General features: G+C 56.0%; 1 protein-coding gene across 5 annotated transcripts in view; it reads left to right on the top strand.

The window, feature by feature from the left end:
* Positions 1-14,485, top strand: part of ARAP1 (ArfGAP with RhoGAP domain, ankyrin repeat and PH domain 1) — a 58,574-nt gene that overhangs the window by 32,745 nt on the left and 11,344 nt on the right. For 4 of the 5 annotated variants that reach the window (XM_012725451.1, XM_012725450.1, XM_004683171.2 and 1 more), the window contains 16 exons: positions 233-363; positions 501-662; positions 1,026-1,095; positions 1,419-1,539; positions 1,884-2,080; positions 2,485-2,591; positions 5,202-5,401; positions 7,089-7,174; positions 8,218-8,400; positions 9,391-9,565; positions 10,668-10,802; positions 12,569-12,704; positions 12,963-13,065; positions 13,587-13,782; positions 14,045-14,096; positions 14,185-14,348. In XM_012725451.1, the coding sequence (XP_012580905.1) occupies positions 233-363; positions 501-662; positions 1,026-1,095; positions 1,419-1,539; positions 1,884-2,080; positions 2,485-2,591; positions 5,202-5,401; positions 7,089-7,174; positions 8,218-8,400; positions 9,391-9,565; positions 10,668-10,802; positions 12,569-12,704; positions 12,963-13,065; positions 13,587-13,782; positions 14,045-14,096; positions 14,185-14,348 (2,218 nt within the window). The remainder of the gene's footprint in view (positions 1-232; positions 364-500; positions 663-1,025; positions 1,096-1,418; positions 1,540-1,883; positions 2,081-2,484; positions 2,592-5,201; positions 5,402-7,088; positions 7,175-8,217; positions 8,401-9,390; positions 9,566-10,667; positions 10,803-12,568; positions 12,705-12,962; positions 13,066-13,586; positions 13,783-14,044; positions 14,097-14,184; positions 14,349-14,485) is intronic. The other variant, XM_012725449.1, reaches the window with a different exon arrangement.

Genomic DNA, 14,485 nt, shown 5'->3' with positions numbered 1-14,485 from the left:
CTTTGTCTCTGATCTAGGCCATGCTTGCCGATTCTCTCTGTCCATGTGACCCTGACTCCCCGGGTCCCTGTGCAACCTTCCAGCGGGGGAGGGGCATGTGAGGAAGCAGAAATAAAAGTGCTGAGTCGTGTGGGTCTGGGATGGAGTGGATGGGGGTATGTGGCAGCCTCTGGGTTGTGGGTGTGATCTGGAGTGTCAGGAAGTATGATGCTGAGCTAATCTGGGGATGCAGGACCAACCCCCAGCGAGACCAGTCCCGAGGGCCGTGCGTGTGGCCAGTCTGCTGAGTGAGGGGGAGGAACTGTCCGGGGACGACCAAGGGGATGAGGATGAGGGTGACCACGACTACGAGGGTGTTCCCAAGTGAGTACACACTCCTCTCAGACTCTTTTTCCACCCAACCACCCCCTTGCCCAAGCCCTGCCTAGCCTCAACCATCCATCTCAGCCCTCCCCCAAGAGACCCCCCCACCACCCCTCACTCCCTCTCCTCTCCCCCAGTGGTGGATGGCACACCAGCAGTCTGAGTTCATCCTTGCCCAGCAGCCTCCTGATCCCTGAGCTCCCGCTGCCACCATACCCCATGGATGGGCTTCCGGGGGGGCCTGCCCCCATCACACCGGTCATCAAGGCTGGCTGGCTGGACAAGAACCCTCCACAGGGGTGAGTGAACCCTCTTGGGTGCTGCTTGTGCTCTGCCTGCTGTGAGTCGTGCTCTGGTTCAGGGTTTCATGGATCCAAACACCAGAGGCGTTGAGGCTGTTTGAGCTGGTCTCCCTCCAGGCAAACTGTAATCCCCAAGACCCCCCACCAGACCTATTTTATTACCCTTAGTTGTGGGAAGTCCCATGGTGAGTCTGACTCCCTCGCTCTTGCTGTAGGCGAATTATATCTTCTTAGTTCGGGATCATTCTTTCTTTGGCTCTAATTTTGTATGTGGCTGCTAGAGGGGCTGGGGTGATCCTGGAGACTCCCCCCTGACCACCACTGCTTTGCTTTGTTGTCCCTCTGCCTCTGTCTCTCTAGATCTTATATCTATCAGAAGCGCTGGGTGAAACTGGATGCTGATTACCTGAGATACTTTGATAACAGCAAGGTGAGGCCCATGTCAGTCTCCAACAGGACACCTGCTCGCTGCAGCCTGGCCCTAGGCTGAAGCCCCGCACTGGACCTTAGTGGCGCCCCTCCTTGGGCGAATCCTTGTCCGAGCTGAAGTCTGACTCCTTGAACCACATCCCGCTGTTCCAGTGACCCGTGTGGGCTGTGGTCAGCTCAGCATCCCGTGGGGGCTGTCCCTGACCACCTGTGGGGGATGAGGCTGCAGCCTTTGTTTCAACTGAGGCTGAGGGCGTCGGGGCGGGGCCGGGCCTCTGTGGATGCAGTGCCACCCCCACAGTACAGCCCCTCTCTCTTCCCCAGGACGCCTACTCTAAGCGTTTTGTCTCTGTGGCCTGCATCTCCCGGGTGGCTGCCATCGGGGACCAGAAGTTCGAAGTGATCACCAACAACCGGAACTTTGCGTTCCGGGCTGAGAGTGATGGTGGGGACTGGTGGGGAGCAGAAGACTGGCAGATTGGTCAGATAAGTGGGAAGAGAACGAGGGTACATCTGCACTCCTACATCAGACCCAGCAGGGGGATACCTTCTCACTAGCTCTGTGCCTGTGACACCCATTGAGTCTTTAGAACCAAACATTCCATTTACAGGCGTAGACAGGTGAGGGCTTGCCTAGCACAAGTGACACAGCTGGGACAGAGGCCTGAGTTTGTCCAAGCCAGAGCACTCAGAGATAATAGAGGTTGGGTGGACATTTTGGCACAGGTTTTCATGGGCTCCCTCCCTGTCGGGCTGAGCTTGGGCTTACACCTTCCCCTCTCTCCACAGCGGAGCGGAAGGAGTGGATGCAGGCCCTGCAGCAGGCGGTGGCTGAGCAGCGTGCCCGGCTGTTAAGTGCTTACCCATTAGGGATTCGAGTCCCAGAGCCCCCTGACCATGCTGGCAGCCTAGAGCTACGTGGCTTCAAGAATAAACTCTATGTGGTTGTGGTCGGGGACAAAGTACAGCTGTACAAGAATCTGGAGGTATGGAAGGATAGACCAGACCATGGAACCCTGACCCTGCCCCGTGCCCTGGGCTTGAGCTCTGCTCTCCCCCCACTCCCGCCCCCCATCCTTACTACGTCTACTTTTTGCCTGTTGCTCTTCCTGCCCCTACCTTTGGCCTTACCCCCTGCTTGGGCCCTGAGTGTTACCTTCCCATCATGGCCTGTCTTCTGCAATCCTACTTAACGGCTAGTGGCCCTTGGGTTGCTAATGGCCCCTTAGCCCAGGCCCATTTACCTGGGCCCAGATTCCTAGGCCAGCCACCATCTCGCTAGGCATTTTTCAGGCCCTAAGGTACCAGCTCCCTCTTCTCTTCACCCTCTCTCTGACCTTGAGCCCCACCTTCCAAGTCTTGCCCTCATTTCTTCCCGCCTACCTGCCAGGAGTACCACCTGGGCATTGGCATCACCTTCATCGACATGAGTGTGGGCAACGTGAAAGAAGCAGACCGGCGCAGCTTTGACCTCACCACCCCTTACCGAATCTTCAGGTGAGCCTTCCTCCCCTTTCTCACCTGTCTCCTCTCTCCCTCCCAGTCTTCTTTTTTTGCAGGTGTGGAAGGCTCTCCTTTCTAGGATGGATTCTCTCTTCCTGTCCCACCTCAGACCTGCCCCCTCTTGCTGGTCCTTTATCGTCTCATCGCTACCCTCACTCATGCTCCACCTCCCCCAGGCCATCTCTGTCACCTCTTCCTCGCCACAGAGTTGCCCACGCTGACTTTCTGCACTGTGCACCCACTGCTGTCCCTCCAGCCAGCTCTGCTTCCTCAGAAGTGCTCCCTGTTACTAATACTTGGCCAAGATGACAGGCTATTCTCCCCTCATTACCTTATGGGATCCATCTGGGGCCCTCATTATGCCGCTAAGACTACCATCCTGGTTTCCTCTGGCCTCAGCTGGCTCTCACTGATACGTTCCTTAGTCCTCTCCTGGGTAGCCTTGCCCATCCTGGGCCTTCAGCTGCCACCTTGAGGCACTGTGCTGTGCCTGGTTCAAATCCTGTGTATTAGTCAGCCTGGTTGCCTTGACAAAATACCACAGACTGGGGGTCTGAACAATAGTAGCTTATTGCTCACTGTTCTGGAGGCTGCGAGTCCAAGATCAAGGTGGCATGGGGGTTGGTTTCTGGGGAGACCTCTGTTCTTGGCTTGAGGTTGGCCGCCTCCTCACTGTGTCCCCACACGGCCCACATGGAGAGAGAGCTTATTCCTGTCTTTTTAAATAAGGAAACCAGGCTTGTCAGATTAGAGGTTCACTCTTGACATTATTTAACTGCTTAGACTACCACCGTCAAGCCAATACTGCAATTGAGTCAGGTGAATTTTTGGCTTCCCAGTGCAAATAAAAGTTATGTTTATACTTTCCTATAGTCTGTTCACTGCGCAATGCTAGTGGTAGGTCTGAAAGAAGCCAGTGCACAATACCCTAATTAAACGTGACAAAGAGACCCAAAGTGGTCGCATGCCACTGGGAAACGGCACCAGTAGACTAACTCCACACGTGTTTGCCGTAGACCTGACGTTCGTAAAACAGAAATGTCTGCAAAGTGGTCAAGTGCCGTGTAGTGAAACGGCATGTGCTTGTGTCTCTACAGGCCTTATCTTTAGATCCAGTCCTCCTGGGGCTGAGAGCTTCAACCTGTGACTCGGGGGGACACAATTTGGCCCATAACCTTCTGGGTCCTGGGCAAGTGACTTGGCCTCTTTGTGCCTCATCTTCCTCCATGGGTGGGATCACGGTGAGCTTTGTAAAGCGGTCGCCTGACCCAGCAGAATGCTGTCAGCCCCTCGGAATGCTGTCGGCCCCTCCATCAGCATCTCCTTCGCCCCTAGCCCAGGCCTGTCTCCAGCAGGTCATCCTCCAGAGCTCTAGGCCTGCGTGTCTGGCAGTTCTGTGGACCTCTCCCTTCTTCAGCTTCCAACTCACTGTTGTTCCTGGGCCCCTTATCTCCACCCACCCATGGGGACCCTCTTCTCCACCCCCCTCCTGTGCAAACCTGTCACCACCCCTATGCCACCTTCACTTTCATATCTCTCTGTCCCACCCTCTGCCCTTCACCTTTGGCCCTGGGCCTGTGTCTTCTCTGGCCCAGCACCTGCCTCCTTCCCCAGAGTCTGCATATCTGAGCCACTCCACCCACTGGGACCCCAGCAGTGTCTTTTCTTTTTGTCCCAAGACCAGTTTATTTTGTTAACTTCTTGTATTTGAAGTTCTCTGTGACATCCTTAGTCCGAGATTCTTTGCCATTTTCCTTCGCTATCACACAACTGCTACCAATCACTTTCTGGAGTTTTCCTCTTCTGACAGATTTACAGAGGCCTGTGTTCTAGTTTCTTGTCCCCCACCTGAACTAAGTAGGTGTGTTCAACACCAACGGTCTGCAGCCCTTGATGGACACAGGCAGGCTCATCACCATTGGATGCAGGGGTGCAAACGTGAGCAACTTCGCAGACTCCGTGTTGTAGGCTTTTGCGGGTGAGGGCAGCCTTCAGCACTAAAATCCATGAAACCTGCATAGCCACACCTTCTTGCTCAGGGCCATGGGTTATGAGTAAAGCTAAAGCTCATGCACACAGGTGACTCTGAGGCAGCCAGGAAAGAGACACATCTCTGTACCCTTCTCTCCCTAGTGAAACTCGCTGCTCCATTGTCTTCTGGGTGCACTTTGACCTGACCTCCTCTGCCCATGATAGCACTGCTTCGTCTGTTTCCCGTCCTTCCGCAGGTGCTGGGAATGTGCCGTGTGCTCTCCTACCCCTTTGAATCCGTTGCTCCCTCTAGGGCTTTGGCTCCAGAACACCCTTCCACCTGGCTAAGCTTTTCTAAGCTTTGTCAAGTCTTAACTCGGGAGTCATTTCTTTCCAATAGTTGTTTTCTAGTCCCTGGGGTGGGAGGGGTGAGTGGCAGGACCCCTACCCCATACATCTCTTAGTTCACGGTCTCCTTGTCTTTGTCCACACCCAGCTTCCCCGTGGACCCAGAATGCCCTGCTCCTCTGACTGTGAATTTGCCACTCCAGTTTCCTCAGTTTCCCCTTGAGTATTTTCCCCAAATCCTTCTGATCTTTTCTCACCATCCTGCCTCCATTCCTGTTTCCCCAGCTTCTCAGCCGAATCAGAGCCAGAGAAGGAGCAGTGGCTGGAGGCCATGCAAGACGCCATTGCTGAGGCTCTGTCTACCTCAGAGGTGGCTGAGCGCATCTGGGCTGTGGCTCCCAACAGATTATGTGCTGACTGTGGTGCCAGCCAGCCTGACTGGGCTTCCATTAACCTCTGCATCGTCATCTGCAAGCGCTGTGCAGGTGTGTGTGTGTGTGTGTGTGTGTGTGTGTGTGTGGCGGGGGGGGGGAGGCATGGGGGTACCAGGCTGAGGGGTGACAGGGCTGGTGTGTGGGGTTGGCTGAGGGGCTGGAGTGACAGTAGTCAGAGGGATTTGGCTAATCATGTCTCATGCACTAGAATAAAAGAGGTAAAATGGCTCATTCAGGGTCAGCTTGCAAACATGTGGATCTAGATTTGAAGTGAGACCTGTTGACCCAGCACCCTGTTGGTGAGATGGGAGGACTGACCAGGGTCAGGCTGAACAGGGCTTTTTCTGCAGAGGAGGATTTGGGACTGGTTTTTCTCAATAGGGGAACAGGAGGCAGGACTTAGTAAGGACACAGCCAGGTTTTGCATCAGGTTGGCTGATGGGTACGAGCTGAGTTGGAAGGGGTGGAGCTGTGGGGTAGCGGGGCAAATGTCCAGGAGGCCTTGGTTCATGCGGTCTGGGCATACGACAGTGATGACTTGGGTGGAGACCAGATTAGAAGGGCATCAGTTCCCATGTTGTGAGGTGACTAAAGTGGACGTGGTGGCCCAGAGGAGGTTCTGGGGGGACGGGGACAGAGGCAGAGCAGAGCCAAACTCTCCTTGTACCCCCAGGCCTCTGCCCCACCCATTCCATGATCCTTTGAGGCATCTGTACCTGAGCAAGGCCCAGTTTCCTCCAGCACCATCTCCCCCTCTGCCCTTTCATACCACAAAGACCATTAGCTGCTCACTGTGTCAGACTTGTTCTAGGTATGGAGCCCTACAGCAGGAAGTCAAGGTCCCTGCTCTTTCAGAGACAGAAGGTGCACTAGCCAAGAGGGGCACTAGGTAGCAATAAGTGCCATGAGGCAGAGAATGTATTTGTTGGGGAAGCTTGCTCTGAGGAGGCATGAGATCAGGTGAGAGGGACAGGAAGAAGCCGGTGACTGCGAGGTGGAGAATGAGAGTCCAGGTGCAGAGAACAGTGAGTGCAAAGGCCCTGAGGCAGGAATGAGCATGGGTGATCAGAGGAGGGTACGACTGAGCATGACTTTGTGGACAGTGGGAAAGATGTGTGAGATGAATTTGGTGGTTAAGAAAGTAAGGAGGCCCTCCCTGGTGGCGCAGCGGGTTAAAGTACAACACTGAGAAGCTAAAGCCACTTCCGCATGAGTTCGATCCCCGCCTGCCTCGGAGGTGACCACATGGCGCGCGGCAGACCTCTCCTGACCCGCCCGCTGCTACCCTCAGCAGTGTACTTCGTCAATCTGCCTGTTCTGCTCCCCACTCTGTCTCTGGTGAAGCCTCTTGCAGCCCCTGAGCCTCTGGCCTGTACCCCAGTTCTGTATGCACAAATAAATAAATCTTTTTTTTAAAAAAGAAAGAAAGTAAGGAGCTCCTGGGCATCTATAGGAGAGATAGGAAGTAGGGAATTAGCATTTTAAAGACATCACTAATTGGGCTGTGTGGAGAGTGGCCTGCAGGGGCCAAACATGATTGTAGGCTGCCATCTGGGGGGCTGCTGTGGGAGCCTGTGGATGTTGCCCAGATAGCTGCCCCATGCTCAAAGCAGGGTGCTCAAAGCAGGGGCATCTGACTGCATTCCTGGAGCTGCAGGCCTCACTGCTGGGTGGGCTCAGAGGTGGGAGGGGGAGTAAGCATGTGAAAGGAAGGACCCAGACTACCTTCTCTCTCCAGGAGAGCACCGTGGCCTGGGTGCTGCCATCTCCAAAGTGAGAAGCCTGAAGATGGACAGGAAGGTGTGGACGGAAACACTCATTGAGGTGCGGAGACTTGCTGCCTGTTGTACTCAGGGTCTGCCTCACTCAGCTTGCCACCTGGGTCTCCCGACCCCATTTCCTCTGTCTCTGTTATCCCTGCAGCTTAGAGCTAGAGCAAAGTCTTGGGATCATCTGGTGGGAGGAGACTTTGGAAAAGCTGATATTTGCCAAAGTCAGTGAGGTGGCCAATGTGCGCTCAAAATGTTTTTACAGTTTTATAAAGGGACTGTTAAAAAACAATAAAAATATAATGCAACAGAGATTATGTATCCAGCAAAGCCTAAGATGTTTACTCCAGTGAGTACACTCATTAGGGGGCACTCACATACATCCATATAGACACTTGTGCCTGTCTATGTAGACCAGGGTTCGACTTCACACAGCCTCCCTGACAGCAGCAGGACCTAAGGCTCTAAAGCAGTTTGGGTGTACAGTCCCTGTGAGCCAGGATTAGAATCCCCACTTTCCAATGAGAACATCAGGGCCCGCGGAGAGAAATGACTTGCCTCAAAGTCACAGAATTCTGTGGTGGCACTTATGCCCCCACCACTCACTATAGGTCCTGAGAAAAAGGCCTGGTGGGGGGTGTGATCAGGGAAACAGCTGTGGGATAAATGATCAGCCGAATGAAAGGAGAAATAAACAAGTCCCCTAAACAGTGGGCCCCAGGGCTTCTACAGAAAGTGCCCTTGAGCCCAGAGAGGACTGTCAGGAGCAGAAGATTTGTTCAGAATCTCTGCCCATCCTATTGGCTGACAAATTAGGAGCACCCCACCCCCCAGTCTCAAGAAGGTAAAGTTCCAGCTGTGGGAATGGGTGGGGCAGCAAGGCTCCCAGTCAAGTGCCAGGCCTGGGGACCCACGTGTCAGACTGTCTGCTCTTGTCCTGTCACTGAGCTGAGAACTGGGCTCAGGCCTGGGGCTGGTGTCCATGGCTAGCAGATAGGGGCTCTGCCTCTCCCAGGCCCACGCCTGACCATCTGAGATTGCTGTGGGCACAGGCCCCTAGCCCTAAGCTGCCCTCTAACCTCTTGCCCACACCCACAGCTCTTCCTACAGCTGGGCAATGGTGCTGGCAACCACTTCTGGGCAGCCAACGTGCCCCCCAGTGAGGCACTGCAGCCCAGCAGCAGCCCTGAGGCCCGGCGGAACCACCTGGAGGCCAAGTACCGAGAGGGCAAGTACCGCCGTTACCACCCGCTCTTCGGCAACCAGGAGGAGCTGGACAAGGTCAGGGTCCCTTGAGACCGCCCCTTGTCTTCCTGGCTCCCTCCTCTCACTCCATCGTAGTTCACCTTTTCTAACAGTTCAGAGTGATGAGTTGATATACGGGGAGACTGAGGTCCAGACGGTGGAAGGGTCCCGAGTCACATGGAGACTTGGGGCAAAGCAAGGAGTCAGGCCTGGCCCTTGGGCCACGGCCACATCTCTAACATCTGTCTGCCTCTCCCCCGCTCCTGATTCCTTTGTCTCCCGCACCCTGTCCTGCTCCTTCTGAATCCTGCCAAAAGGAGTGAACTTGATGAGGATGCTATTTCCTGTCAGGCTCATGAAAAACAGCTGGCTGCTCTGATCCATCCACCACCACCACCCCCCCATCCACACCCCGCTCAAGATGAGGCCTTGTGTGGGCCCCAGCCCTGACAGGCCGGGAGCCAACCCCTGGGCCCTGGTCTGGCTCTGCTGAGTGGGAGGTAGCCTGCTCCGAGGCAGGGGGATGCCACTTGTGACCTCCAGTTGGCCTTCAGGGCCTCCCCCAGCAGCCCCACCCAGGCTCAGTTTGCTAGAAGCCCAGTGGGAGCCAGGCTTCTACCTCCCAGGAACCCAGGCGTCCAGTCTCCAGCCCAGCCCAGTCTAGCCCGCCAGCCAGGAGGGGCGGCACTCCGATTGGTTGGAAGGGCTGGGCAGGCCGTGAGGAATTCAAATGTGGGAGGAATTAGCTACAAAGCACCCCCTCCTCTGCTCTTCCACAAGGCAGAGGGAGCTTGAGATCCTCTAGAGAACAGGCTTGGCGATTGATAAGGTGCTGGGGCACTAGCAGGGGTGGGGCCTGGGCTTTCTTTCTCTCTCTCTGTCTTTCTTCCTCCCTCTTCTTTCTTTAAACCTGACGATTCCTTCCTCTTGTCTCTCCTCCCCCATCTCCCCTACCCCACTGGCCCCTCACCCACGTCCCAAGCTTTGGGCTGACTTTTCCCCCTTCCTCCTCTTCCCTCCTCCCAGGCCTTGTGTGCTGCAGTCACCACCACAGATCTGGCTGAGACCCAGGCGCTCGTGGGCTGTGGCGCTGGGGTCAACTGCTTCTCAGGGGACCCTGAGGCCCCCACACCCCTGGATCTTGCTGAGAAGGCGGGCCAGACGCTGCAGATGGAATTCCTTCGGAATAACAGGACCATGGGTGAGTGGCTGGTGGGACTGTTCACCTCTCGGGTTGGGGCCTCCCTGCTGCAGGGTCTGTCTCTTTGGAGAGTGTGGGAGGGGGTGCATAGTAGCTATAAGGGTTGAGTTACGTGCTACTTGAGCTGTGATTGCAGCTCTTTGAGGGGCCCTGCAGCAACAGTGTCTCTGATTTGGAGTGTGTTTGGTTGCATGTCAGTGTACATTTGTGCATCTGCTTCTTCATCTGTGTGTCCCTTTGCACATCTATCTGTGCGCGCCTTGTGTATCTGTAGATCCCTCCGTGAGCTGTATGTGGGCCCCAGACAGTCTGTGTGCTGGTGTCTCTGTCTCCAGCTGCCATGGCTCTGTGTGGCCTTGCACCTGGGCTTGTGGCTTTGGGGTTTGTGCCTGCACCGAGTGTATCTGTGTTGTTGTGGGTGGGTGGGGCTCTGTCACAGACGGGGGTTGGGTCCCACTCTCCAAATGGTTGAGAAGGGGACAGTCGGGTTAAGTGGCTTTGATTATGGCCCAGACTTGGCCTCTGGGACCATATCCCAGGACTGAGGGTGGAGCTCAGCTGGGTCTCTGGGCTCAGGGCCATGGGTGGCTGGGATGTGCTGGACTGGAGAGGACCTTGGTGTGCAGGGAGGTGCAGGAGACCACCCAGCTGGCTTGGGCTTTGGGGCCGCTGGGAGCAGGGCTGGAGCCAGCCTGCTTCCTTAAGCCCCGAGTTGTCTGGGACAGATCTCCCTCTGGGGATTATTAGTGAGTTTACCCAAGGCCCCCCCTCATTCTAGCGTGCTGGCCTGATGCCTTCAACAGGGAGAGCAGACTGGGCTGGAGAGTCAGAGAAGCTTCCTGGAAGGGGGAATAGTGGAGCTGAACTTTGGGAATAGGGTGGAATTTTTACAAGTAGAGAGAGAGGTGGAGATTGGCTTGGGCAGACTAGAGGTGGAAATGAGAGCCTGAAGATAATAGTCAGGGAGCAGGGAAGCTAGGGTTGGTGGGTGTCCAACCCAAGGGAGGTGAGGTGGGGACACTCCTGGATGACTCCTGGGACCGCATCCCAGGACTGAGGGTGGGGCTCATGACTGGCTGTTCTTACCCCCACTTCCTGAAAGAGATACCTCGACTGGACTCAACGAAGCCCCCGGAAAAGCAATACTCGGTTGTCTTGCCAACTGTGAGCCACAGCGGCTTCCTCTACAAGACAGCTTCTGCTGGGAAGCCGCTGCAGGACCGCCGTGCCCGGGAAGGTGGGTGCCGGGCCAGACCTCACTCCTGGCTGTGGCGTTCTGGCGTGGTGCCTGGGACGCTGGGGCTGACCAGCTGGCGGACCCAGTGAGTGCCAGGTGTACGCTGGCAGTCACCTGGCAGCTTCCTGGTGTGAGCTTTGGTCCACACTAGGTGCTTGGGGAACGGGCGGCTGGGAGTGTTCTCTGGCCATAGCCCCGCAGAGCAAGTCACTGCCAGTTCCCTTCACTGAGCTCTTCCTGGGCGTGGGCCCTGTGCGGGACATCTGGGGTGTCAGCCTGTGGATACTAGGGGATTTGAGGACTGAGCTTAAAGCGCCACCCCTCTTTCATCTCAGTCTTCCCTTTGCTTCACAGTGCAGTAAAATCCACAGGGACCTGCCTGTCAGCTGCCCCAGCTCGTTACCTCTCTGACCTGCTTCGCTCATGTGTTCCAGCTTTCCCTGCTGCTCCTCCAGCATGCACGTTCACTCCCACCGTGGGCTTTGCGCGTGTTGTGCCCTCTGCCCTACACGCTTTGTGTGATCCTCCCCTTGTTCAATCAGGTCCCTGTTTAAAGTCACTCCTCAGAGACATCATGCCCTGCTACCTGTCCAAAATTTTACCGCTCACTGCTGACCCTCCTTTTACACCACTTACCTGTCATTCATTTGTCTAGTTAAGTCTCTCTGTCGGTACTCTATCTGTGTCCCACTGGCACATAGGCTCCTTTCAGCTACCGCTGTCGCCCCCAGCACCTGGAACAGTGCCAAGCACACAGTGGCTTCACCTGCAGGATGAGGAGTGGCTGGCACAGGGCAGTCTCTCCTGGAGAGAGCCCACCCAGTGGTCAGGCTCTGGGATACCTCCCCCCTGCCCTCCCTGTCCACCTGTCAGGTGCAAATGTCATGTTCTCATGGGCAGGACGAAAGTCAGCGTCTGCAGAGGGAGCATGCTGAGGTCATCGTGTCTCTCAGTGGTCCCAGGCGACGCCCTCAGGTCCAGCAGAGATATCTTTGGAACCCTTTGATGTCTCCACCGCACTGTCCCTGGGGTGCTATCCCTTGTCTTCCTGCTCCTGCCTGATAATGTCATTTATGTAACTGCCTGAGTCATCCTTTTTTGCCTTGGCTGCCAGGAAGCTCTGAGCCAAAGTGAAGCTCCGTGCTGTGAAGTCTGTGAGCCTGCGTGGCTCGGCATTCTGTTCTTTCTCCTACTTTTCTCAGTTCATAGTCCACTTCTATTCCATTATAGGACCTTGTCTGACTCATCAGAGTCATTCTAGAAGGAGGCAGAGTATAAAGCCATGGGTGCTACTGGCAGTGGCAGGGGCTTTAGGGGGAATGGAAGATTTCCTATGGCATTTGGGTTCACCCTGAAGGATGGAGAGTGTGGGTGGAGAGAACAGGGTGAGCAGAAGTGGGGAGGGTGGGGTGTGTGTTCAGAAGTGGTCGGAGAGGCGACGGAAAGGTGGGTAGGGGCATACCTGGTGTGCTGAGGGGTAAACCTTGTCCTGAGGTCTGTGGGGTAAGGCAGGCCATGGAGGCATTTTGAGCAAAGGAAGGACATAGCCCGATTTTAGCTAGGTCTTGGAAGACATGAGAATGGGAAACCAATGAAAAACCTCTGCAGCCAGGGGAGAGGTGTGGGTAGTCTGGGACCAAGGGGGTAGAGAGAAGAGCACAAACTTGGGGAAGCTTGTGAGTTAGAATGAATGGGCAGGTGGGAGTGGGGACCCAGTGAGGATGCCAAGGTGGTGTTCATGGCTCCCCTGCCCAACTTCTCCCCAGAGTTCAGCCGACGCTGGTGTGTCCTTAGTGATGGGGTCCTGAGCTACTATGAGAATGAGCGGACCGTGACCCCCAACGGGGAGATTCGGGTCAGCGAGATTGTGTGCCTGGCAGTACCTCCTCCTGACACCCATGGGTGAGCACCCCGGGCAGAATTACTGCTGTAATGTCCACTCCTTCATTTGGGAGACCGGGGAACAGGCCCAGTACAGGCAAGATGTCCCGAGTCACACAGCAAATAGCTGTGTGAGCTGTAGCAGGTCTCCTGAGGCCTGAGCCTGGGCTTTTCCAGTGACCTCTTAGCAGTCCAGGGGAGGACAGTGGTGGGCAGTGTGGGGAGGGCTGGGCCAATGCTGGGTGGGGTGGCCTTGAATCCTAGCCTGTGTATCTACAGCTTTGAGTACACCTTTGAGGTATACACGGAGGGGGAGCGGCTGTACCTGTTTGGGCTGGAGAGTGCAGAGCTGGCTCGTGAATGGATCAAGTGCATTGCTAAGGTGGGCATGGGGCTATCATGGGGGGTTGACAGGACCCATGGTGAGACCTCTTGGCTCACTCCATGTATTCCCAGCTTCCCAACTCATGGAGCAGGGACGGGTTAGGAGCTGACACAGGGCAGACTTCTTAGATTAAGGGCCTGATATAATCTCCTGGGAGCCCAGATGAGCTAGTCTTGGTCCTGGCTCTTCGGTAGCTCCCAGGTTGGTGGGGGGGAGATAGAGGGGGTTGAGGCAGCAACAACAGTACAATCAGTGCTGTAACAGAGGGCAAGAATGCTTTGGCAATGTGGGGACCCCAGAGAAGGGACACCCCTGCTGGTGTCTGGGAAGGCTTGAGTGTGAAGTAAGACAAAGTGATCAAGGTCATTCAGTGTTAAGTTCTGCCCTGGGGAAGAGAGGAGGCAGCAGGTAGGAAGAGGGCTTATCCCCTCAGGCCAGGGAGCTGGGGGTCCTGGGAAAGCGGTACCATTGGCTGGTGGTCTCCCTAGCTGCTCCCCCTCTCCTGGCTTCCCTACCAGGCATTTGTGCTCCCCCTGGCTGAAGATCTGCTAACCCGGGATTTTGAACGGCTTGGGCGTCTCCCCTGCAAAGCTGGTCTGAGCCTACAGTGTGCCCAGGAGGGCTGGTTTTCCCTCATTGGCTCCGAGCTCCGTGCTGTCTTCCCAGAGGGAAACTGTGAAGAACCACTGCAACTTCGGAAACTGCAGGAACTTTGTGCGTGGCCCCAGATCTAGGCCCCCAGCCTCTAGGGCACCCACTTCTCTAGGGCTTCCCGTCTCCCAACCCTGCCCTGAAGTCTAAACTCTCCCTGGTCTGGTCAGAAGGAGCCAGCCTGCCCTCTTACTCCCTTTCCTGTCTGGGAGCACATCTCAGCAACCCCACGTCATGGGGGGGGGGTGTCCAAAAACCCTAAGGATAGAACAGCTTGGGGATCATCAAGTCTGGGTCTCTCTCATCTTGACTGGCCCTTCCACAGCCATCCAAGGGGACGGTGAGAACCAGGTGCTGGTGCTGGTAGAACGAAGGAGGTGAGCTTCCCTGAGGGGGCTTTGTGGCAGTATTTGGGACAGGGGGTGCAGGAGTAGGTCCCCAAGTGACCAACTCTCCCTGGCCCAGGACGCTGTACATCCAGGGGGAGCGACGGCTAGACTTCACGGCCTGGCTGGGGGCGATCCAGAAAGCTGCAGCCAGCTCAGGGGACACGTTGTCGGAGCAGCAGCTGGGAGACTCTGATATCCCAGTGATTGTGTACCGCTGTGTGGACTACATCACGCAGTGTGGTGAGCCTACCCTCGTGACACACGCCCCACCCTGCCCGCCTCCTCAGACAACACTTACCACCCTCCCAGGAGGCCCAGTCCCTCACAGCACACGAAAGTAGCTGCGTGGCCCTGCTTCTGCGTCAACACCCCCCCCC

Source organism: Condylura cristata, unplaced genomic scaffold (assembly GCF_000260355.1).
Source record: "Condylura cristata isolate star-nosed mole 26May11 unplaced genomic scaffold, ConCri1.0 scaffold00015, whole genome shotgun sequence".
NCBI lineage: Eukaryota > Metazoa > Chordata > Mammalia > Eulipotyphla > Talpidae > Condylura > Condylura cristata.
The sequence above is the reverse complement of the archived record's forward strand: the minus strand, read 5'-3'. Positions and strand labels throughout refer to the sequence as shown.